The following is a 25,478-nucleotide window of genomic DNA, read 5'->3' on the forward strand; positions in this document are numbered from 1 at the left end:
TACAGGAGCAGCTATTGGGCTCACGAGCTTCACATTGTGACTGCATTATAAATAGCAGCTGCTGAAAATCAAATGTTGAATCCTTCTATACCGTTGTGGCTTCCTCATTTGGTTTGCTGCTCTCCACCTGGATGCAGATGTGACCGGTGCCGTTTGACAGCAGTATCCAGCTGCAGCTGAGCTCCAGGCTCAGTTAATATGCGATGGCACACGCTGACAGTTCCATTAAACCATATTTATGGCAGCCACGAATAATCAATATGCAGATACGCCGGGCTGTCCGCATTCACAGAATTGTGTTTGGTCCAGCAGGGCGATGCATCAAGCTGCCATGCAGACAATATACACCATCACTGGGCATTGTTCATCCCCACATCGCTCTCTCTCTCTGTCTGTCTCTCTCCATCACTGTCTTTCCTCCCCCCTGTTTTCTTTTGTCTTTTTGCCATTCTTCTCTTTTTAAATATAAAAAAACGTATTATTTATGTGGAGCATTACAAAATGTCAGTTACGAAGGCAAGGTGAACAAAGATATCCTCCACATGTGATGCTCTTGTTCTCCAGCAGCTAGCTGTGTAATCTCTGCTGCCACTCCATAGTCTGCTGCTCTGCTGCGCTGGGCAGGATTTGTATAACAGAAGACGTATCAGGCGCGTGCAGGCTCGGACTCGTTTCCATATGTGCAGACGGCGTCACAAGCAAAGTGCCACCAGTGCGACTCGCAGGAAACCTTGGCTTCGGGCACATTGCATAAAGCAGCCGTTTGGATGCTCAGGGCTAAAAAGGATGAAGGTCATGAAGCCTGACGGGACTTTGTTGCTGGTTGTGCACATTTGGGTTTCCAGTACGTTCAGTATGCTGGAACCCGCTGATCCACAGCCGTTTGCGTGGCCTGATCTGCGGTACTGCCTCAGCGTCGGGCTCCACCGACCGCTGCACACTGTCCACCCTCCTTTTCTTGAAGACATGCCTTTCCGCTTTGGCACCGAGTGCTGACATTGCAGCTAAATGGTGCGCTGCAGGACGGGCCAGCGTGAGCACAATGCCAGGGGGAAACTGGACCCGGACCCAAAGCAGAGATGCTGGAGCCTGAGGATGAGGAGGACGGAGTCCCACCGTTGCTGTTAGTTCCAAACGCATTTGTAGACGTCGCATCAGAGGATGGTGGTGAAGAGGAAGTTGGAGGTTTCACCAAACAAGCAGCTGATTATTAAAAGTGCTGCGTGGTGTAAGTCTTAACTAGTGACTCTGCTCACTGTGATGTGAAAAGCAGCATATCTTCACTTTACCTAACACAGATGGATGCTGGTGCTAACTGGCTGCGTGCGCCCGATCCTAAAGCAAAAGTATATTTGTATTTAAAGAAAGCAGCGCTGAACGCGGAGCAGCGAGCGGCGAGTGGCCTGATGAATGGATTCACTTACAGCCAGCAGGGTAATGCTTAGTCATGATCAATCATGGGCCACATGCCTCCTGCTCCTCTCTGCTTCCCGTTCCCTGCTCGTCTCCCACCTTTTACTCCCTCATCTGCCGTTTCCATCCCCTCCTCTGGTTTTTCCTCTGTCTGTTCCCCCCCCACATCACAGTCGAGTTTTACAGTTTGAACTAAGAATAAACAGTCACCCGCTGCCGTCCGTCTTGTCAACCGGCTGAGCAGGATTGGTTTCATTTAGATTAGATGAAAAAATGTATTCAATTATCCAGTAGTCAGTGAAGGGGGAACAAACACAAGTCGCCACATCATCTTCCATGATTGATCTGTCAGATATTTAAACCCTCCGGGCTGAAACACCTGAGCTTGTTATTTTAGGAATCATGTCACTTAGTGAAGGTTTCAGCTTCGCTTCGAGGCTGAGATCATTTAAACTCTGATTTTTGCAGCATCCAGTTCCTAAAACACTGCATCACACTGAACTGTGTGACGTCAGAGCAGGTTACAGTAAATCGGACAGAACTCACCTGCATCACTGAACCTGGTCCCCTTGAATGAAATGAAGCTACTGACCAGGATGGATCACACTCCAGTGTTTCTACATGCGGATTGACTCTGTTCAGCCACTACACAGTCGACACACTTGTACAGCGTATTTTGTCCGAGTCCTTTTAACAAGAAAAGCAAAGAGTTGCGATAACGCCGCCACTGTAGATTAGTGTGGACAAGGCTTGAGAGGCAACAGTCAGAAAATGTGAGCCACGGGCAAATCCTGATAGGCATCAACTCAGAGCTGCCTCCCAGCACAGGAAATAGCATTAGCCTTTGTCAGACACACACACACACACACACACACACACACACACACACACACACACACACACACACACACACACACACACACACACAGAGCAGCTGTTTTGGGGCCGGTGTTAACCATGTAGTCATGAGAATGACCTCACTTTGTCCTCCATTGAACAGCATCTCCTGTTTCTCATCACCTGTCTCCATATTGAACTTGACTGTGAGATTCAAACCTCAGGCTCAAGTGCTCCAGTGTAATCGATAGCCGGGTGCAGCAAAGAGCCGACGCTGCGTTCACCTGCCGGCCTGTGTATGAAAATAGAAACCCAGGCCGGGTTGGACTCGGTCCAATAAGACGACTGCTCGCTGGAGGGTGTTGCAGACCCGACCACACATCAACCACTCATCATTTTGTATGAATCTTTAAAGTGAAGTCCTGATTTAAATATAACATATTTAAAATTAACATATTTGCTGAACCAGCCATATTATTTTTAAACCAATGCTTCTCCGGACGTTGTGAACATAAGTCCTCAGTTCAGTTCAAACATACTGTACGTGAATGGGGTATTTTCCAGGATGCAAATGATGTTTTCTGGGACATTTACCATTGAAGCGTCGTACATACACCACTGCAGCCCTTTCCCTCTTTGTCAGTATTTGTGTTGACTTGGTTGCAACAGTAAGTAGATTAGGGGCCAGTGATTGAGGGCAAATCAATTACTGGAGCTCAGTGGTCTGTGTTTGGGGGAGTTACTGTAGCATTTATTTAATGCTGGCCCACAATCACATTAACATGCTGCTTTTCTAGGAGGAACATCCTGAACGAACCCCTGCTGTAATATTATTCTATAGCTTTTCATGGTCTGCCATATCAGTCTATGAGGTTCCCCTTCACTTCGTGTCACCTACAAGAAAGTGAACTGACAAACATCCATTCCTCTTCCTCTGATGTATTTTACCCAATAACTAGCGTATACTTCAGCATAATGTCTGTAGCATCATTGTAAGGCGATTTAGCACCTCTGGGTCTCCGCCAGTGAGGGGCTCTGGGGCGGTGCGGCTCCTCTCCTCCCACCGCCTCCTCCCAGTTCCCGTAGCGGACTCCGTCATTTCGCCTCCTCGTCTCTCACTTGTTGGATGCGCACGTTCGACTCCCCGCGGTTTCCCGAGTCCCGTCGGCGACACGAGGCGCCCGAGCGCTGCCCCGACCGCGTCCCCGCGGGTCACGCGCGCGCAAAGAGGCGTTTTTATTTTTCGCATTATGTGCGTTTGTGCATCGGCTGCGGCGCAGTGAAGATGCGCGTCCGGTACCTCTAGTCTAGCCTGCTCCCCGACGGGACGCTTGGGCTTCGCTGGCTGCGTCGCGCGCTCTGGACTCGTCTTTGGGAAAGTTCCACGGCAGTCCCACGCGCCCCCACTCACGGCTCTCCCGCTGCGATAAGGATGCTGGGACCGTTCCACGGCCACGCTCCGAGCCGGACACACGGACTATGTGCTGTAACTAGACCAGGTATGTGCCCTGATGAGAAGCAGAAACCAGTTCCAGATGTGTCTCAGATTCTGATCTTTGCTCTGTGAAACCTGTGCACTGAATTGAACGTGAAATCTGCCGTAAAGCTCGGAGGAGACAGACAGAGGAGCTCCGCAGGAGTTGGGGTCTTGGGGTTGTTTTCCTGCCGTTTTAATCTCTTCATACTGGTTCCATCTGGTCTGGAGTGGCTGCTGCTCACATTTGATTTAAAACGCAGCTTAACGTCCAGCGGTGAAGATGAGAAGATGAGATGTGTTGAATTCCCACTCTGTATTTTCCTAAAATCATTAAGTGTTTAGTAAAAACAAGACCCACTAGAGAGTACTGCTGGAATAAGCATTACACTCACACTTGAGTGTATTCATTTTGTAATTCTGAATTTCATAAGATTCTATCAATCTGCTTTCACTATTCAGTGATGATATTTCTATCACCAAACTCAGGAACATTCATATATTGACTGCCTGCATTTCGTTACTGTTCTATCAAAGTCTCAGCATTTTATTTATCTTTAGTAGTAAAATTTAAACTGGTCTTAACATGTGTTCTACATGTTAACTAGTCAACCAGTTAACAGGTGTAGTTGATCACCAGCAGCGCACGGCGTCTGTGGCCGTCTGGCAGCTGAAGCACAGTATTTGAAGCGTATCGATTTCCCACATCAGCAGCAGGTGCCGCGCTGCTCTGACCCATTTCTCACAGAGGAGACTGAAAAATACAGCTTCACTAAATAACTGGGGAGCAGCCACACACACACACACACACACACACACACACACACACACACACACACACACACACACACACACCCGTGGCTCAGATACAACAGGAAGTGGGCTGATTTCCCAGGGGAGTCTGCACTCAGCGCTGCCACACGCCGCAGCAGCGGACAAGATGTTTTTAATACATAGGCTGAATAATAGTTTGTGCCAACAGATCACAATGCAGCTTAAAATATTTATTATTTCTATTCATTTTTGTAATGTATTATTTAGCCTTCATTGTTTGTTTAGACTGTTGGTTGTTGGAGCGGCGCTGAGCTGGGAGCGAGTGGGATTATTGCTTGTCTATAAACCAGGGCTGTGATGGACCGCGGGCCGGTCCAGGACGCGTTCTGCCTCTCAGCGGCTGCTGGGTCGGTTTTGCAACCCGATGTCAGGGAAAGCGCTTAGACTGGAGGACGGAGCATGATTCACCCTAACAGAAGTCCTCCACCATCCATTGAAAAGTGCCGTGAGATGACTAGTTGTGATTTGAAGCTTAATTCAATTAAGCCCACGAAATGAGACATTTAGAATCAAAGTGAAGTTTTTATATACTGCATTGTAGAAGGCCTGTGCTTCCTGTAATGCATTCTGTTGCTCTGGAGGCAGGCTACTGTACTTAACTCCCACCTTTAGATGTAAAGCCATGTCTCGCTTTCTCCTGCTGACACTCCACTTTATGTATTTTCTGGGACGACAGTGTTTTTATGCCCATAGGTGTGTGTGTGTGTGTGTGTGTGTGTGTGTGTGTGTGTGTGTGTGTGTGTGTGTGTGTGTGTGTGTGTGTGTGTGTGTGTGTGTGTGTCTCTCTCTCTCTCTCTCTCTCTCTTCCCGGGGAAGGGGAAAGTGTTTCAGTGTTTCAGGAGTGGTTTGTGAATTATTGAGGGGCCCTCCAGGTTTTTCTGGCTGGCTGGGTCCGTATTCCTCGCCGTGCAGCTGTGAGCCGCTGCGCGCTGTAGTCACACATTAAAGGCGAGAAGAGCTGTGTCCAAGCTGCACTGCAGCGTTGGCGGGACGAGAAACCGAACTCCAGCTTGGGCCAGACGCCTCTGACTGTGATCAGCCCCGAGCGTTCCTCTGATAGACGCCTGGATGATGCGTGAGGCTCAGCCGGGTGCGGATGGGAGCGCTGGAGGCCGCTGCCGCAGACACGCCGGTGTCGGCTGGTGCAGCTTCACTGCTGCCGGTGGCCTCTCTGGTGACTCATCAAAAACACAAACACAGACACACTCATCCAACCACCAACAGATGGTTAGAACAGTGGGAAACACGAGGCTCACATAGACAGTAAGGCTGATCTTCACACTGACATCAGAAAACCTCTCTCTACGGTAGTGAAACCTCCTGATCTGGGAAGCTGCGTGTGATCTGATGTGTCCACCCCTCGTGACCTTCCTCTGTCGTACGGAGACAACCTATTTCGGCTTGAAATTACTTACTGCTTCTTGCCTAAATCACTCCTGAGCTCCTCATGCACTCGCTTCCCTTATTTTGATCGCCTCTCGTGAAATTTCATCTCCTTGTCATCACTTCCCACCAGCTTCCGACTTTGTTTAATTCAGCATTATTTAGGAAATAACAGCCCTCTTATGTAAGCAGTGCTCGAAGCTTAAATCCAACATGTACAATGGCAGTAAGGTTTTTTTTTTATTCTTGTTAATCAGGCCAACTCATAGGCAATGAATAGTAGGGGGGAGAAGGTCAAAGGTCACCAGGGTCACTTTACCAGTGCTAATGTTATATATGTTGTAACGTTACTTATACAAGTCAAAGGTTAGGAATACAATAACCTCAGGCCCTTGATGAAAAATAAACCAGAGATAACAAGATATTTGAGGAAACACGTGACTTTAGATCATAAAAAATCATCAGACAATTAATCTGATGATATTAATCTGAATGTTGATGTCTTTCCTCTAAGCCCAAATTTATTCTCATAGCTGTTCTTTCCTGGACATATAATGCTGCAGATTTATTCATTTTTCATGACACACCTCACCAACTTGCAAACAGTGACTGCCATTGATAAGAGTGCATGTGCAACAGGCTGGTGACTTCCTGAGAGGACGAGGACTCGTTGCGGCTTTGAAGCGCTGTGCTGTATGTACGGTAATGGAAGTGGTGCGACGTGTACGAAGTCCTGCCAGAATGAAGCGCCTCCACACGACTAACGCGGAAAGATGAGAGGAGATGTGAGTCTCTGTTTGTCCTGGAAGCGCTTCCTCTTCTGCGGGACTGTTCACAGCATGGCACAGTGGATTCGGTTACCATCCTGTTATCTGAAGGTCACGCAGTAGGATCCGCCCGCAGCCACTGTACAGTAAGTGTGGAGCACCGCTCTGAAACGGATGCCTGTTCGTCCACTGGACTCACAATGCAGCCCTTGAGTAGATGAGGAGAAACCAGGGCTGGTCACAGCTGCTGGGTCTCATATTTACAGCTGGGTTGCTGTTTTCATACTGGACAGCAGTTGTATGCGTTGGTCCTTAGAGGAAGCTGAAACCACATTACCTCTCCTTCCGCCCTTCTGCTTCTGAGCAAGGCATCTCTGCAGCCCTGCCTCCTTCCTGCCCTGACATCTGGCTACGCTCCCTCACTTTATTAGCTGTCACAGATAAAATGTCCATGTGAATGTATGCTAATGTAATATTCGTGGTACATTACTCCCTCAAAGATAGAGGCCGGATCATTTCATTTCCTTTTATGAGGCCGCGGTGCTGACCAGCAGAATGGCAGTACAGTAATTACAGCCTCGCGGGGGCCGCCCGCTGCCCCGGACTGGACGTGCAGTCAATGATGCTGCGCGGCTGCCAAGTGTGCGAGAGGCTGAAATATCAGAGGGCGGCCGGGGAGGAGCTGAGCAGCTGTAAAGTAACATCTGACCCGTAGGCACCTTTACAGTGACTTTCCTCCCGCGCTGCTTCCAGGAAGACTCCCAGTTCAAGATGTGAGATGTTCCCACTGACGGTTGTTTCCGAGGAGTTGCAGGATTAAGATTTGCTTAAGGTTAAATATTGAACTCAGTTATTATTATTATTATTAGGCGTTAACTGGGTGTTAACCTGCACTAAAGCAGCAGACATCACATCCTCTCCAGCTTAGAGCTGGCCTCTATTCTCTGCCTGAAGCTGGAGCATGGATTCGGGTTTTTCACACAGCGCGTACGTCGGCTCATATACCTGCCAAATCAGGTTAACTCACATCTCCCCTCATATTAAGTGGACCATGTGAGAGCGAATCCTCCAGCGTGTCTTGGTTTATGAGGTCTCAGGCTTTGGGCCCATTGTGGTTTTTAATGGACTCAGCAAAAAGCTCTTTGAGAGACCAGGCCTTCATCACTGATGTGATCTGAGTTGATAGTTGAAAATCTTATATAATTACATTCTTCCCGTTACAAGCTATGGGTCATGCGTGATGAAGGTGTTCACCGGCCCTGAGCCAAAGTAAGTGTGCAGAGAGACTGAATCAGGAACTGGCAGCCTGGAGTACAGGAGCCTGAAGTGCTGCATAACTGCATAATGTACACTGGTGATAAATCTGTTTATACGGCATCAGAGCACGGTCCAGAATAAGCGTGAAAGGCTCCGACTGTGTTCCGTCCTTCTCCATCCTCAATGGGACGCGGCTGCCTCATCACCAATATTGATAATCTGCAGCATAATCCTGAGGAGTGCTTCCTCGCGTTCAACGTGATCTTTAACCCACATGACCTCAAGAAAAATCAAGTAATTGAACTTGAATGTTTAGCTTTATTAATACCTGAAATTCAGCCCAATCCATGCACACACTCACTCACTAAACACACACTCAGATGCCCACGCAGGACCAAAGCCCCAAACAAGGGGATAGAGGGGAAAGCCTCCGTGGTGCCAGATAACAGGATAAGACAAATTACATTTCGAGCTGTGAGCATCAATCCTGTTTGGATGTGTGACCCGTTCTCCGCATCGCAGCCGTCGAGCTGTGGAGGTGAGACGACGAACTGGATGTTCAGTAATTGAGCTTGAATTGCTGTCGAGATCAGCTTCGGTTCTAGTTTGCTGTTTTAATTTTGTGTCTAAAAGAATCTTCTCTCTGCATCTTTATGGTCTTCTCATGACACAAATGTCCTACAGTAAATGAGATATAATCCTGGACGCGTGTGTTGGACTGTTTTGCTGAGACTTTAAGCCACGTCACACATCGAGCCATAGCAGGCCGGTGTGCGTGAACAGACTTCCTTGGGCCGAGCCGCGGCGATGGGAGCCGTGACCTTTAAGCTCCAGGACAGATGGCGCGTGCGGCGTGCTCAGAGCGGCGGAGACTGACACGCGCTCATTGCCGAGCAATTTAAGAGCCGAAGAATCAATCTAGTAAAAATCCTCCGGGGCAGTGAAGGTCCTTCAGATGCTCCTGAAGACTGATGGCCGAGGCTTCAGCGGGAGACACTCCATCAGGGAGCGAGCGAGGTTGGAGCCCAGATAGAGCCATTGTTCAGATTTCAGATAGGAGAATTTATCCTGTAGACAAGGTTCAATCCTGATACTTGGAAAGTGTTTGTAGTGCTGTGCATTGTCTAGTGTACCAGCATCATGTGTTATCAGCATCATAATGCAGCATACGCTCATTCCATGAACATGAAATATCTTATGATTAACAAATCAGTGAATTTGTCATTTCACAGCATGTGTAACTCAACGTTCAGAGCGTAATATATGCTTTGGCAGCATGACTTAGTTTTGTCTCTGTTCTCCCCGTGTCTGCGTGGGTTCTGTTCGGGTTCTCCAGCATCCTCCAGCATCCTCGTCCACTGAGGCCAGCATTAAGTGCTGCTTCAGTCCAGTAGAGTCCAGAGGTACGAAACGCCCCGTTATTATTATTATTCTCCTGCGTGGAAACGGAGCCAGGGACGTCTGCTGGCTGAGAAGCGAAGGGTGTGAAGGATCACAGGAGCTCATAAAAGTCTAAACAAGCTGACAACTTATTTCAAATCTGTGAAGACTTGAGCCGGCTTCTCCCTCATACATTATGCATGTACAGTACTGCTGCTGCACGTTGGGTGGAATTAATTCTAGTTTATATATATTACACAGCAGTAACCCTTTTTATGTGCCCTTTAGACAGTGTGTGTGTGTGTGTGTGTGTGTGTGTGTGTGTGTGTGTGTGTGTGTGTGTGTGTGTGTGTGTGTGTGTGTGTGTGTGTGTGTGTGTGTGTGTGTGTGGTTCAGTTCGGTTATTTGTCACAAACTGTGGTTCCTGTTCACACGCTGGCTGCTGCCGATGCTGTGAAGTGCTCCTCTGTCGGCTCTAATGGATGTTTTATTAGGACGTCCTGATTTAGTTGGTAACACATGAGTGACTATACTACTGTATAAATACTGTATGTGTGCACAGTGTGTGAGAGCCTTATCAGTGTGCAGGCTCTTCAGGCAGTGTGGGGGATTGAGGGCCGCTCTAATCTGGGCCCAGCGGTGTCTGGTCCAGCCTTTCTCCTGCTTGTGCTCAGCACGTGTCTGTGTTTGTCTATTTTATCTGCTGGTGCAGATGCGTCCTGGTTTGTTGGATGAGGTGCGCTCAAATGAACCTGCTGAACAAGTCTGAAATATATCCTGTAAGCAAAAAGATAAACCAATGGGCGTGTTTGTGCGTTAAGAATGATGGAATGGTGACGGTGGTGACTCCATCTTCATTCCCTCCATGCAGCACCAGTCACCATATTGGCATAAATTATAAAACGCAGTTTGGTGAAGTGGTTCTGCATAAACCAGAGGGAGCTTTGATAAATGATGTTAAGAAGCATCTGTCAGCTGTCATCTCATTAGGTCTGCAGAAAGAATTGAAGTCTAGAGTGACTTTCTGACAGCAGCGTGTTTGATCTCAGCGCCGGTGTAGCGGCTGAGCTGCCTCGGTGGGTGCTTAGACCTTCTTCTCTCCTGCTGTTGGAAGCACGAGACGACCTGCTGACCTCCCGTCAGGTCCATTACATCACATGGGAGTAACATCCCAGCGGTGACGAGACCAGATCTGATTAGTGTGATCTCTAACTGAATTTTACTGACATGACGACAGACTTCGATCTGTTCACACGAGAAGGTAACACAAACCAAGGAGACGTTAAACACCAGGGATTGTGGTAGTCTTCGTCATCTTCATCCTTTTTTATGATACTTTTTTTTCCTGCTTCCTCCAATTCAGTCAAGGCTCAGTCATTAACATGAAAAGATTTGACTTTACCTGGGTGAGTCTGAGCCTGCAGGTAAAAACAGACAACCAAGCCCCTCCCTGGTCCTCTTCCATGAACATGTTGGTGTGTGTGTGTGTGTGTGTGTAGTAAGTAAACGCTGGGTTGAATTTTTTACATTTGATCTGTATAGTCCAGTCATGTCATGTCATTATGTCATGACTCTACTGCATTTCCTGTTCACTCTGCGCCACCTTGTGGAGCTAAAGTGTTAATGTTTTTGCTTTATCTTCTCTGTCCTTCATTCCTCTTTTCTTAGAGATGCTCAGTGACTGCCCAGTGCTGTAACCTCTGCCCTTTGACCTCTGATTCTCTCTTCACTTTCAACACTCCTCTGATGTAAGTCTGCCTGCCTGTCCATTTGTCCGTCCGTCTGTCCGTCCGTCTGACTGTCTGTCTGTCTGTCTGTCTGTCTGTCTGTCTGTATGTCTGTCTGTCTGTCTGTCTGTCTGTCTGTCCGTCCGTCCGTCTGTCCGTCCGTCCCTCCGTTCGACCGTCCGTCCGTCTGTGTGTGTGTGTGTGTGTGTGTGTGTCTGTCTGTCTGTCTATCTGCTGTAACAAAATCTCAATTTTCCTCTGCTTTTAGGTGTTAAGCTACTTTGCTGAACGTGAGTATAACCATTGTCAAATGTACCAGTATGTAGTAATGCTAGTGTTAAGGTAGCCAGATGTTGTACATTTTATAGTTTTACAAGTTTAAAACTTAAAAGGAAACAACTGTAATAGGCTGAGCTAAACATTATGGGGTGTCACAGCAGATTGTTATGTTTAATCTTGATCTGATAAAAGTCTTTGAGGAGCTTCGTTTTGATGATCACTTCCTGCATCAGAGTTTGATGGAGAGCTGGTCGGATGACAGCTGGAACTGTTGTCATAACCGGAGGAATACTGGCCACAGTGATACTTCTGTGTATCATAGCTGTGCTCTGTTACTGTAGACTCCAGGTACGTGTCTTGTAAGATGCCACCCAGCGAAGACCTTGCTCAGCCTGTAGACTGAGGTTGCGTGTGTTTCTCTAGTACTACTGCTGTAAGAAGAATGGGTCTGACAGCGGCTCCATCTCCCAGCAACACTTCACCTGCAACGCCTGCAGTGTCACCGGGCTGGACGGCTCCGTCATCACCCCTCTGTCCCTGTCCCCTCCAGAGGCGTCCCGCTCCTTCGACCTCTCCAAGCCCAAAGGGGGGCGCTACTGCCCCACCTGCTCCCCCTACGACTCGCCCTTCTACATCCGCACCACCGACGAGATGCGCAATGGCGGCGAGCGCATCACCTACATGCCCACGCACTATGAGAACCAGGCGCTGGCGATGCCGCTGCCCGCCGTCCGAGGCCCCCTGCTGAGGGAGGCCCCACGGGGCCGGCCTCCTGACTTCTACACCAACACTCGAGCCATCAGCACCGAGGTGTGACCCCCCCCCCCCCCCCCCCCCCCCCTCTCCCAGACGCCCCCGACACCACCCCTCACCCACGCAGACGCGCTTCTCACATGCACCCACACCAGCACCACCACAATGACCGTTTGACACCCACAGTGGCTGCCAGTGAGGATCTGCTGCACTGAGACTGGACCCAGCGGTTTGTGGAGGTTGCATTATCACATAGTTTGGGTTTTGGGGGATTTAAGGGTCGTCTACACTAATAAAGACTAAGATGTGTGACATACAGTAAAGGGGGAGTCTCAAACCTATTTCCTCACTTAATACCCTCAAATTTTACCTAGTTCTAAATACATTAATAAATAATTGACAGTAGGTGAAACTGTAGCTGTAAAATGTTTTTTTCGAAAGCTGTGTTTGGACATGAAGGGCATGGCTGTCGACCGTTTGTTGACTGTTACTGTGACTCTACTGACTGAGGGCTATCTTACTGCAGATCATTTACTGTATGTCTTTTCCTGACTATTTGTCTTTCCAGTGACTGCCAAACAGTAACTGCGGTAGTGGGAAATACTGTTAGCAGCAACTATCAAGCAATTGTGTGATTTTACCCAGAGTGGACAGTGAAATACATTGTGAAAAGCAAAAGGAGGAAAAGTCAGCATCCCCTCTGGAGTTTTCTGTGTCTCTAGAAGCATGTTAGAGTTACAGGAAAGGTTAAAGGGGTTGGATGAGTAGAGCTCTCTCTATGCAAACTGTCTAACTTCTGCATTACCAGCCATTTTTCTTTAGAGGTTTTCACAACATCCACTTTATTGACAAAATATCACGAGCACTGTGCCGATGCTGCACATGTAGATAAACCCAAACACGGAGCTGGACGTGGCTCAGCATAAAGACTCCTGCAGGTCAGACACCGTGGCTGTAGTTCGACTCCAAGCAAGGACGCCTGAGACCTCGAAGGCAGCAGCAGCAGGTTTGGGAGGAACTGACTGGATGTGTCCTTGCTCACAGTAACGCAAAAAACTTCAAATGTAAATATTAAGCTGAAGCAGTGAAAGCTTCCCTTCATCCCGTCATGCTGTTGGTGGTGGAGAAAGGTGCACCCTGGGTTTTGGATGAGATGTGTTCTGAATCATTTTGAATCTTTGAACTGCACATGGTTTTAAGTTTACGTTCTTGTGATTGAAAAGCGTTTTGCAGCGGTCATTTATTTTCACATGACACCTCCTCTGCATTGCTTGTCATACACAGTGTTCCAAGATATATGTCCTAATATTTTTATGCACAGCAGAATTCAGTGGTTGTCTAAGCAGTGCACTTACTGGCATTAGGATTCTATGATGAGCAGCTACGTGATTTGTAAAAGCCAACTGCAATACTTTTACTTTGTACATTTTGAAAAACTTCAGGTTGTGTTCTCCTTAGATAAACTAAATGGAATATTAATCACTAAAGGTTGGACAAAGAGATAATTGTCCACTATCACAGTAATTGTCACCATTGTCTTATTTAGCCATTGTATTAACTTTCAATTTTACTACTTACCTAACATGTTATCTTTGAACATAGAATCAAGACATTTTTAGAAGTGTGGTTAAAAATATAATTGTACATGATGAATACAGAAACAGTAATATTGGACAGTGTTCAATTTTGACAATTAAAGATTTATAACAGCTTGAAATGGGTTCTTTTTTTGATCAGACCACACTCACAGAAACAGATAAGATTAATTCATCGGCCACATATTCTAAAACCTAGACTCAAAAGTAGTGAGGACCTGAAAATACCCTGACAACAGTAGTATTTATTCAATACAATTTTTTTTCATATGTAATCTAAACGTTTAATTGCAGTTTTGAAAACAAAAAGATGGGAACATGAAGGATTATTTGAAGTGGTAGATTTTCACAGTTTTTACCAGTTTATGACAGATATTTTTTAAATCAGAATTGTATTGGTTTAATTCTACTTATTTACTTTAATTGAGCAGACCACAAAATGATGCGTGTTTTGACAGTTTCAGTTACAAAATGAATTCTATGCTTAATAATTAATCATCAAACCGAGTTAAAGCCAGATACTGTAGCAACACAAACAATTCGGGCGCCGCTCGAATGTTTCAGGGCGCATGCGCGACACTAACACTCAACTTGAAAACCGGAAGGCGTACCACAAAACTCCCGAGTGATTCATCGCGTCGAACAATACGATCTTCGCTGCAACTCCTGTGACAGCTAGCAAGCAACTCCTGGACGCTACGAAGAAGTAAGGTGACAGCTGAATTGTCAATACGACTGTTTGCTCTGTTGTCACGTTGACACGCGGCGGGGAGGGGAACGCTGCCGTCCTTCTCGTGTGTTGTCATTTTTCTCCGGAGCCGGGCGGGGTGTTGGTGAGCGAGGTCGCTCCTCCAAATAGTGCACCAACTGTTGTGGACTTCGAGCTGGCTAGCGTTAGCCCGACGTAGCCTTAGCTCGCAGGTCTCGCTGGGCACACATCGGCATTTCCTGTTTAACCTGCGTTCACCTGCTCTGACAGCTGCCCGCCTGGCTGCAGGGCTGCTAGTGATACGCCCGCAGGGTCTTTACGGTGGCGAGCGAGCGTCTGTAGTGTGGAGAAGTTCGCTTGTTGCTAGCTAATTTGTGCCCTGGCTCCTATTTTTCTGTGGGTATTGTTTGCTTTAGCTGCTGCGAGGGGAGTCTGTCCGCTTTACAGCTCTGCTGCTGGTGCCCGCTTGACTAAGAAATGCCCACAGAATAGCTGTTTTGAACGATTATAACCCGTGTTTGCTGCTGATGCTGTGCCTCGAATGACTGAGATCAAGGCCTGCATTGGCAACATGTCACTGGATTCGTGTGGTGAAACCAACACGTAAAATCTAATGTAAGATAGAGAGAGATTTTATGAAGTATTAAAGAGAGCTCTGTAATTTTTAACTTAGAATTTAAAGACCCGAGTTCACAAGGTGATACAGTAAGTGTAATTAAGTAAATTAACTTGAAGTGCATCTTTACACTGAGTTGTATTTGACTGACAGAGTTCATATTTATTTCATCACTCTTGTTCATCACCAGGCTTTGTTTTAATGCTGGAATATGTCTCCGCTCAAATATGGGACTCTCATAAGGCATTAGATGTGGCAACATGTGGGGTGTGATGCTTTGTGCTTGGAAGTTTTCATAAAGCATTACAAGTAGCATGATATCAAATCCTAAACAAAATGCGCTGCGTTGAGTAGCATTACAGTAAGTTCCATAACATCCTTTCTTATCAGACAAACTGTACATTTGGTATCTCATTAAATTAGATATCGGGCAACGGTTAGAGACTGAAGGAAAATAGGAAGTGGTGTGTTTTTTAATTTCAAGTTCAGGTTTTCTGTGGCAGTTATGTAAAGTTGTACTTATGTGCCTAACTGTCAGTAAAGTGTCAGACCCAGTCAAACCCAGCATTCCTTGTACCTTTTTATTACGCTAATGAATAGATTTTGCTTGTGAAATAAATATATTTGCACATACTGTATATTAGTGGTTTGTCAACCTATAAAGAGCTCATCTGGGTCAGGGTGTAGCATTGCAGCTGATTCAGGTCTTAATAGAGAGGTGGTGTTTATGACATGGTGGATCTTCTTTAAAAATATTACACAGCAATCCAGAAAATTAAGAGGTAGATTAGAACAAAATAAGCCCTCTGTCCTCTACAGAGCTGTTACAGCTTGAGAATATGTACATTGTGGTAATTCTGTCATAAACCGACTAAACAACTGACCTCATACATTTCACTATAAAGAACTACAGCTGCAGTTTCAGACACTCAGTATCTAAAATGAAGATGCTGTTCATGCTCGCAGAAGTGTTGGTCGGTTAGGTCGCTCTACATAGAAGACTGAACTGTCGCCTGGCTTGAAATAGTTCAGATTGGCTGAAATCACCTGTAACATGAGGTGTGATGGCTTCTTTTTCACAAAAGGGATTCCAGGAACATTAATGAATACATGGAAATGAACTCCGAACCCTGATGGTGCTAATATCCCTCACCCTGGTCCCAGTATAAAGTTACCCATCCAGACTCCATTGTAGCATATCGTCAGTAACTACCATGTGACCGGTAGGGACAAGATACTGCTTTTTAGGTTTTATTTTATAAAAAGGTCGTTATCATCAGACCTAGCTTGACCCGCAAAAGTTCTTTTATTACAGTTTTGTACCTGTTGAACAGAATTGTCATGTTGAAAAGAGAGGACTGTTCTCTGTTTATGACCCATAATTACTTTGTTTAACAGGAGGCTAAAAAGCTACTGCCAGCAGCTTTGTGCTTCACTTCAAGTTAGCAGGTTTTACAAACCCTTCTATGAAATCATAACCTTGCATGTGACGGTCCACAAAGTGTTGGCTTCTACTGTCTTGACAGGAAATGCACTATTTACATGTGTCTGTTAATACTGATGAATCTTTACCACAACAATAGAACAATTCATCCCACAGAAACGCACACACACCCTGTTGTAAGTGGACAGACTGCCCAACACCCAGCGCCTCTTACAGGCTGCTTACTGTACTGTGCAGTTCTTCACAGGCAGAGGCTGCCAACTGGGAGTGTGCTGGATGAGAAGCCTGGTGATGACTGGGTGCAAATTTGCTGCCATGTTTATAGTTTGAGTTAGAGCTAAAGATGAAGACATTTTCCAGCCACACATTAAGAGGAGTTGCATGGAAGAGAGTCAGTCCCGTCTGAATCAAAACTGAATGTGAGAGCACGATGTATGTGGATTCAAATGTCACCCAGGTCTTCAGATGTTTTGTTCACTTCCTTTTAAGAATTCAAATGTGGTTTCATCCTGGTTAGGTGTGAGATGCAAATTAGGGATCCAGTATAACTCTGTGTTACTTAATACTTAATTAATAATCAATGTGACTCTGTCGTAGTTCTTCTTTATGTTTGTGTGCACATGCAAATGCAAACATGAATATCATTTGTGTGTGTATGAAGGCCTTCTCTGTTCATGTAATGCTGTCGCTGTGTGAATGAGCATTCATTCATTCTCTACAGTATGCGCCTCACTGTGTGAATTGCTCATTTATCTGTGTGCATGTGTTTGAAACTTCAAAATATTCAATACTACTACTCCTTTCTCATATAAAATTTGGACTTCTGCTTGTACAAGTACACGTCTATGGCATCATCGTAACTGAGGCAAAACAAAGCTGGGCGATTTAACATCACAACATAAACTTGCTGTTGGCCAAAAAACCTGCAGATTAAACAGTGACAAGATAATTTCCAATTTATTTTTCTGTTGTTCATTGAATGTCTGGTTGTAGAACAATTGTTAATGATTCATAGTTGGTGAAAACAGTAGCAGGTGAGTTTATCAAGCTTCACTGACTTTTTGCCAATTCCTCTTTAGGCCTTATTTTCCTCTAAACTCTACTTTAAGACTTGGAAATGTGATAATTACACATAGTCATTTTGTTTTTGCTTACGGTCAACAAACTTTGCATGTAGTCTGACTCCCAGAAGATCCAACGAGCCAGTTGTGACAATGGGAAGTGCCCACAGAGGTTGTCAGTGCTTGTCATTTGTTGCTATGTTAGCAAAGGTAGTGGTCATGAGCACAGTAAGCGCTGTGATGAAACAAAGCCACCCACAGCTATCATTAGGGGAGGCCCATCCAGCCCAGCATGCTTGGAGCTTGTCCTGTCAGACTGAGTCAAGTGATCACACCCTAAGTCCTAAAACCACAGTGAGATTTGTGTAACTGCAGATTTGAGGTTACATTTGCAAATAGTTGTTAGCATTGGGAAGGTGTCATTAAGGTACAGTAAGGATGCCGTACGATTGGTGTTTATCTTGGACCATGCTTCCACCTCTAACAGTAGCTTCTAAGCATCTTCAAACCCTGCCAGTCAGTTTGTAATTGCTTAAACTGAAATGTGAGGCAATAAAACACCTCAATTTAATGTTTTTGTTTTTTTCCTTGCACGCTAGCTGCCTTTCCAGAGTGCTGGTGGCACAGGAGTGGGAGGGGAGAGCTTTGACCCTGGTTTTCCCCAGCCAGACCTGAGCAAACCAGTCAGCCATGGATGACAGCTCCTCACTGGGAAAAGTTAGCAGCTCCACTGAGTCCGTAGCCACCGTCACCAGTGAGGAGTTTGTACTGGTACAGTCCAGCGCCGTCGGATCCCCACAGGACTCTGAGGGCAAACCAAGACTCAAGGTCAGAAATGCTAAGTTGCTCTATATTTATTAGTCTATTTATCCCGTAGTAGCACAAAACTGTCTCAAACAACATGGTTTGAAGTCGATGGATGTGGTAGTTGAGCTGTCCTGTTAACTTAGTGTATTCTCCAATTTGACCTGGTGTCTGATTGGATCATCCCAGCTGTGTTAATACCAGATTTGCTGTGACAACAAATGGAAACTAGATTATTCACATGCTTTTGCCACCTCAGGCCAGGAAGCACCACTTTGTCTTTATCTATCTTTGCATATCCTTTTCCTCACCATGGTTCACCTCTGCTTGTTTGTCTTTGCCCCATGCCCTCTGTGTTTCCTCTCTTAGATGTCTGTGAATGGGAGTGAGCAGCTGGAGAAGGCGATGGAGGAGGTGCTGGATGATGAAGACGAGGTGAAGGTGGAGAAGAGCAGTGTGGAAAAGATGGAGAAACATGTGGAAGCCAAACCACAAGGTATGAACTATGAAATCTGTCCAGTCCATATGTAGAACTTGTGTTTATGTCCACACCCGTACGGTGATCAGCTGTGCAAAATAAGCTTTGTCGTTCCCACCGCTCACTGAACTATTGCCAGTTCCTGCAAACAATGTATTTCTATCAAAAAGCCAATTTCATTTTGAACATTAATGTTTGTGCCATATATGCTGCAGCTTATCCTGTTATACAAATAATTACTGTCACATTATCCTTGAGAAATAATTTTAGGAATAATTGAAAATGCACAGTATCATGTTAGCAATGATGATTTTATTATGGTCTATTTTTACACTTGTGAGTTAGTTTAATTTTGTAATATAGATTTCATAGACGCACATTAATCTCTCATGGTATATCTGGGCTAATCTCCTATTTTAGCAGAATACATGACACCATCTTCTGCTAATAGTTTCGCAGAGCATATGTGAAAAAGCTTGTGCCTGAACTCTTTGACATTGGCCTAAGTAATCTGCATATCAGCAAGGACAGGTTGGACCAGACTGCTAAACAAACACCAGTACAAATATGGTCCAGAATAGATGGTTAGCATTTACAGTAAAAGGCAGATGCCAGGGCCAGTACTGGCACCACTGCCTTTACAGCCTATAGCACTAATGTTACAGTACCAATAACTAAGTAAATAACAGGTCAGGTTCTGTTATCCTGGTTTAGTTAGAAGTCGTTCAGGTTTGGTAAATATCTGAACTTCTCACCACTGTACGCAAACAACATATGTCCTCTCTGTAACTCAAATGAGAGACCACAACCTTCATCTCTATAAATGCTGCGAAACGGTACCTCTGAGGCCCCAGGTTCAGAGAACGTGAGATCTACTGAAAGTTAGTCTGTATTTTTAGATGGTTCGGTTTTCAGAAGCAGCGCTTGCTTTAAGGTGAAATGAAACAGCCAGTGAAACCACGTGTCACAGACAAAGGAAGCGCATGCTAACCTTCTCAGCCAAGAGAACTACAGTAGCTGAGTTCATGATGTTGCCAACAATATTAGTAGCAAGGCAAACGGCAAAAAAACAAGGTAGGTCCAAATTTTGCACGGATGCAGCTTTTGTTAATGCAACTGTAAATGATGCAAGAACAGGTCTGGGTGTAGTGAGAATAATAATGTCATGTGCCATTATGTGGTGTCAGTTGAGTCGACCTCAAACTCGTGTGTTTGGAAGTCATATAAAATGATACAACAGCTTCAGTTGATTTACTGACATGCGTATAATGGTAGCGTTGAGTGAGCTGAAAGGAAATGGGGAGCATGGCAGAGCTGCTGTCATTGTTCTACTTCCTGTTTGCATGTGTGAAAGTTTCACATTGAAGGTCTGTCTAGAGCCTGCTCCCACAGGATTGATGTGGTCCAGTTGCCTTTGCGGTATCATGTCAGTTGTGTCTCTGTGCTGTGTGTTGATGATACAGATACTCCAAAGAAGAAAAGTCAACTCTTTACAACTTTGTCCCCAGCACCATGTCCTGCTCCGTCCAGCCCCACGGTCTTCGAGGAGGACAGTGTGCAGTTCAACAAGCTTACCTACCTGGGCTGCACCTGGGTCAAAGCCCCTCGCAACGAGGCAGAGGCACAGAGAGCCATGGCCACTCTGAGAGCTGAAAGTGCCATCCCTATCCCCATCACCCTGCACGTCCCCTGTGGTCCAGATGGCTCTGTCAGGTCGGTGAAACAAATGAGACAGATCATTGAAATGTGAATATTGAGAAGGATTTTTTTTTAGTAATTTAGTATTTTCTGTGAGATCTCACCTCGCAGGATTAAATAGATGATCTTTCCCCCAGAATTGTGGAGCAGGCCTCTGGCACAGAGATCGCCTCATTTCCCATCTACAAGGTGTTGTTCTGTGCCCGTGGACGCGAGGGCTCAGTGGAAAGCGACTGTTTCTCCTTCACTGAGAGTTACAGAAGTTCAGAGGACTTTCAGATTCATGTGTTCTCCTGCCACATTAAGGAAGCGGTAAGTTAAAAGCAGTGCAGTTTGGTGGAATTAGGTGCGTCTTCCACAGTAAACTCCAAACACCTGAGCACGTACACCATGTACTGTACTGTACTGTATGTACTGGACCTGAGACCCACTTTGTTGTAGCAGTACTAACACTAGTGGACCAGCTGATGGCGTTGTTACTCAGCATTGTATTTTCTCAAGTATCCTTGTTGCTTCTGTTTGTTATTGATGTTCAGCTGATTTTGTTTGATTTTACTGTGTTAACTCTATACTGTGTATATTAATTGCATTTACTGTAAATGTATCATGATTAAAATACAGTCATATACTGTATTTTCCTCCTCCTTTCTGTCATGGTTTAAATTTTTCTTCTATTGTTCTGTCACACCCAGGTCAGTCGCATCCTGTACAGTTTCTCTACAGCGTTCCGTCGTTCTTCTCGGCCTGCAGACATCCGGGACACGGTGCTGTGCAGCCCTCCTGACGGTGACCTCTACACCTTCACTGTGTCACTGGAGATCAAAGAGGATGACGGCAAAGGCAACTACAGGTATGGCACCTTATCTACACATTTGCTTGTTAGGATGGAGCATTGAAAGACAGATCATCTTTTGAAGAGATACTTTAATGGAAGTATGATGCCATTGCAACATTAGCCATTACTGGCAGTAGACATTGTACCTTCTTTTCTTCATAGATGGAAGATAGAAAGCAGTGACAATCAAATGATCGCCCTGTCACTCCATCTTTCTTTCCTCTTCACAGTCCAGTTCCAAAGGACCGAGATAAGTTCTACTTCAAGCTGCGACAGGGCGTGCAGAAGAAGGTTCTGGTTTCAGTGCAGCAAATGTGCAACAACGAGCTGGGAATCGATAGGTGAGGGTCTACTGTATGTGAAGAATCATTCATTCCAAGACCCTAGTAAACTCTTGCTTTTTGGGTGGTGTACTTGTATGTGATTGGCCTAATATCCAGTGTAGTTTATAATTTTGGGTTTTCAGCTGTCTTTGTACTATACAGTACCACCAGAAGTTAGATGACTTCTGACTCAGCTGAACAAATCAATGGCAATAAGGGGGGTTAATGGTGCAGAGCTAAAGAACACTTTGCATTCTGGGTATGAACAGATCATACAAACTCTGTTATAAACCCTATAATGTAAGTTATACAATGACTTTCCGAATGAAAGCACCAGGCTGATTGAATAGCGTTGTTTCTACAATGGCAGCACACAATTGCAGCAGTGGTTAGAAAACCGCAGCAGCAACAATGTAACACATAATTGTCACAACATCGAAGAAGGAAAAATAACTCTTTTTGTGTTTACAGTGCATGCTATCACGGGAAAAATAGGCCAACTTCATCACTCCCCCGTGTATCTTCATATTATAGCTATCGGAAGGATAGAAATGCCTGCCCTCTCCTCTTGAGATTTTGACAATACTTGAAAAGTTTCCTTCCGACAATCACTTACTGTATGTTGTTTAAATCTCATTTTGACGTCTGCTCAGTTGTGACAGGTTAGTGTAGGTTTGTTGTAAACGTTCTTATGTAATACAGTACTTTTTGTAACTAATTCCTATGTTGACCACTTGATGGCACCGCCAACCTAAAGCTTTTCTAAACTAAGTCACTGGGTGGACTGATCTGATGAAAGGGTAGCTATATCAGCTATGCAGCTTACTGTATGTACGTATAGAGTGCACAGTATGTAAGGATTCATAAACTTACTGCAGATTAATGAGGAACCTAAGTCGCTAAAGAGCAGGACAATAATACCTGTGAAGCCCCATCAACACTGTCTTGCCTTTTACCGCTCCATTCTCTACTGGCATTTTCTTTTTCCTTTGCTCAGTAATGGCAGGTTGGGTTTGTTCAGTTTTTAACGTCTCTAAAGCATTTATCTAATTGGACTCGCTGTAAATGGTGAAGTCAGTCTGCAATTCTCTGGTGGGTCTAGTGATTATTGATTTGTGAAATATTCCTACTGTGCCTTCTCTGCAGGTGTTTCGGGATGCTGCTGGGTCAAGGACAAAAGGTCCGCAACAATGAAATGCGTTTACTAGACATGGTGAGCAAAACCCAGTCCTGTGTAATTTGTTGGTGACACACAGTTTACAGTATTTAAAAAGGATTTTTGAGAATTAGCATTTTATGGTGTTATAAGCACTACTGGTCCTGAACTTTACTGTTTATATATTCACAAGTTGTGATTATTTTGCTGATAATAATGCAATTAATGAATGAAAACCTTTGCAGGAGTCAATGGGGAAGAGTTCTGATGGAAAGGCCTACGTTATCACAGGAACATGGAACCCCAACGTGACGGCCTTCCATTTGCTGAATGAAGAAACACCTAAAGGCAAGGATGAAATATTTAACAGTCTTTTTACTGTATATAAACCTAATTTCTAGAAGTGTTTTTTTATTTTTCTAGAAACAGATAAACGGACAATTTCTGTTTTGTCCCATTTCCTAAACCCCATTCATTAAATAATGAATAACAAGTTATAAAAAATAACTTCTAGAACAACACAGGTTCATGTCAGATGAATCAAAAGACTTGAAGCAGCACAGAGATTTAATGTTGTGTTTTCTTTCATGGTTGGATGTGCTCATAGCTGTGTGTGTGTCGTGGTGTTGAACACTGTGACCTTGTGACTCTGTGCTTGACAAAGCATGGCATGCTTTTATACATGAGTGTGTAATGCCATTGCTTCAGGAAGCAGATTTGTTGACACTAAGTCAAGAAAAACCAAAGCTCCATGTGGGGAGATTTTCGTTGTAGAATTCACTCGTCAGTCTTCCTTCAGTTCTGCTATGCTGTTATTCGACTAGGGTACAATTTGCTCTTTTCGTTCTCAATAATGTTTTGCATAATAATGCTTCCTAACCTCGGTTTATATTACATCATGTGCTAATAATTCTGAATTTTAATATCTAGAAGAACATAAAATTTCAAATGTATGTCTGTGTGGACCTCATTTAATAATATTCAGTGTTGTACCCAAGTGTTCCGTCGTGTTATAAATCAGTTTAACTGTGCTCTGATAGCATAGTGGAGTTAAGTGACTTAATTTATCTTCTTGTACCGATAAAGAGACAGTTTTACAGTTTTAAAGGAATAGTTGCATGTCTTCACAGTGTGTCCTACAGATTTCATTCAGGTTCAAAGACCAGGCACAGATTGGACGACTTGTCAAGTTGCTGACTCAAGGACTCGTACTTCTGTTAAAGCAGTTGATATCACAGGGGTCAGGGAATGTAAAGCCTAAACAGCTATTGATACTTGATGGGTAATATAATAAATATAATGGAATTTTAATTGTCATTTATTATTATTTTTTGTGCAATGAAGCATCAAAACAAATGCGTGTTGCTGTGGTAAACCAAGTATTAATGGTTAGAGACTGGCAGAGACTGAAATTTTGAAACTCACAAACTGAAAGGTTGAGAGTCATGACTACAGTTTTGTTAACATTCTGGTGTTTTATTTTAAGTACTTCCACAAATTCATTAAAAAAAACTTTTTTGTGTAACAACTTTTTTTAACTAATTGTTTGATTTTGTTTATTCTTCTTATAATTGGACTCTCCCTTGCAGTAATAATTTGAATTGAATCTCATACAGTATTTCCTTTTTGTTATTTACTGTAGCCTGCACTAAAACCTTAGTTGTACTATAAGAAGTTGATAACATTTTGGTGATTGTCAAGCAGGTTAGATGTACAAGTGACCGGTATATCAACTACAGCCATATAAACTACTGTATGATTAGGCCAAAGTGACCATGCCTTTTCTCCCTAATTTGTTAAAGATAAGCAAGTCTATGTGACGGTGGCAGTGGACCTGGTTGTGACTGAAGTAGTGGAGCCAGTCCGCTTCTTGCTGGAAACACTGGTCAGGGTCTATCCATCAAATGAACGATTTTGGTACTTCAGCCGCAAGACTTTCAGCGAGACCTTCTACCTCCGACTCAGACAGGTATCTGAACTATTTCACTTCCAAATTCTGCACACAGTAATTGCAGTAGTCAAACTAAATCTTACCAGTAACGTGTAGCAGGAAACATCAGTTGAAAGTTTTGCCTATTTGAGTTCCCTCACTGAGTTGTGCTTAATGAAATATAGCTGGAAGAGTCGAGCAGGCGTTCTTGTACAGAACCTTGCAGGAGCACAAAGATGCCCAGACGCAGCAGTTGTCGGACCAACAGTTGGATTCTAAGCGTCTTTTCCCCTGTTAAAAAGCAGATCTTCTTTAGTGGGCCGTGGGGAGCTGGCAAAGCAGTGGAGTGTGGGGAAGCTTTGGATTGTGGGGAGCTAATAAGAGGCTCTGTCTCATTATTGGCGTGTGGGTAATTAACAGCGGCGCTCTGACTTGTTCGCTTGATTGCCTCTCTAGTTATCGCCTCAGTAAATGGAAGAGTGTTGGACTGGTGCTGTGGTTAAGAGCTAATTAAAAGATAATATTGTGTCGAGGTTTCTGTGGAAGATGACGATCAGAGGGGAGACACACTCATAAAACACACTGTGTCCCTCTTGTGTTGATTTGACACGTTATCCATTAGGTATGGTACAGATTGTCTGTGCTAAATTCTGTATTTGTCAAGTTGATTTAAAGATTAAAGTTCTAGTCAAGACCAGATCATACGAAGGTAGAGACTACTGTAC

At 44.6% G+C, this 25,478-nt stretch overlaps 2 protein-coding genes across 5 annotated transcripts in view; both read left to right on the forward strand.

Annotated features, from left to right (window-relative positions):
* The first annotated feature begins 3,355 nt into the window (after positions 1 to 3,355).
* fam163ab (family with sequence similarity 163 member Ab) lies at positions 3,356 to 13,821 on the forward strand. The gene is made up of 5 exons (XM_029149272.2): positions 3,356 to 3,749; positions 11,014 to 11,093; positions 11,341 to 11,362; positions 11,585 to 11,699; positions 11,775 to 13,821. The coding sequence occupies exons 4-5, from the start codon at positions 11,607 to 11,609 to the stop codon at positions 12,165 to 12,167; spliced, it is 486 nt and encodes a 161-aa protein (XP_029005105.1). The 5' UTR covers positions 3,356 to 3,749; positions 11,014 to 11,093; positions 11,341 to 11,362; positions 11,585 to 11,606; the 3' UTR covers positions 12,168 to 13,821.
* Positions 13,822 to 14,273: 452 nt separating this feature from the next.
* rabgap1l (RAB GTPase activating protein 1-like) overlaps positions 14,274 to 25,478 on the forward strand; it is a 65,984-nt gene continuing 54,779 nt past the window's right edge. For 2 of the 4 annotated variants that reach the window (XM_029148275.3, XM_029148277.3), the window contains exons 1-10: positions 14,274 to 14,405; positions 18,129 to 18,357; positions 18,703 to 18,829; positions 20,275 to 20,524; positions 20,647 to 20,821; positions 21,202 to 21,359; positions 21,575 to 21,685; positions 22,814 to 22,880; positions 23,069 to 23,171; positions 24,626 to 24,792. In XM_029148275.3, the coding sequence (XP_029004108.1) occupies positions 18,220 to 18,357; positions 18,703 to 18,829; positions 20,275 to 20,524; positions 20,647 to 20,821; positions 21,202 to 21,359; positions 21,575 to 21,685; positions 22,814 to 22,880; positions 23,069 to 23,171; positions 24,626 to 24,792 (1,296 nt within the window). In that variant the 5' untranslated portion in view covers positions 14,274 to 14,405; positions 18,129 to 18,219. Of the gene's footprint in view, positions 14,411 to 18,128; positions 18,358 to 18,702; positions 18,830 to 20,274; positions 20,525 to 20,646; positions 20,822 to 21,201; positions 21,360 to 21,574; positions 21,686 to 22,813; positions 22,881 to 23,068; positions 23,172 to 24,625; positions 24,793 to 25,478 lie in introns of all 4 variants that reach the window. The other 2 variants (XM_029148278.3, XM_029148276.3) reach the window with 2 other exon arrangements.

The sequence above is a fragment of the Betta splendens genome, chromosome 4 (genome assembly GCF_900634795.4).
Source record: "Betta splendens chromosome 4, fBetSpl5.4, whole genome shotgun sequence".
Classification (NCBI taxonomy): Eukaryota; Metazoa; Chordata; class Actinopteri; order Anabantiformes; family Osphronemidae; genus Betta; species Betta splendens.

Excerpts from the sequence above, each read along its gene's own strand:
- fam163ab (XM_029149272.2), top strand. The coding sequence starts at position 11,607 with ATGACAGCTGGAACTGTTGTCATAACCGGAGGAATACTGGCCACAGTG. Across the intron at positions 11,700-11,774 it reads TCTGTTACTGTAGACTCCAG|TACTACTGCTGTAAGAAGAA; the intron begins GTACGTGTCTTG and ends GTGTTTCTCTAG.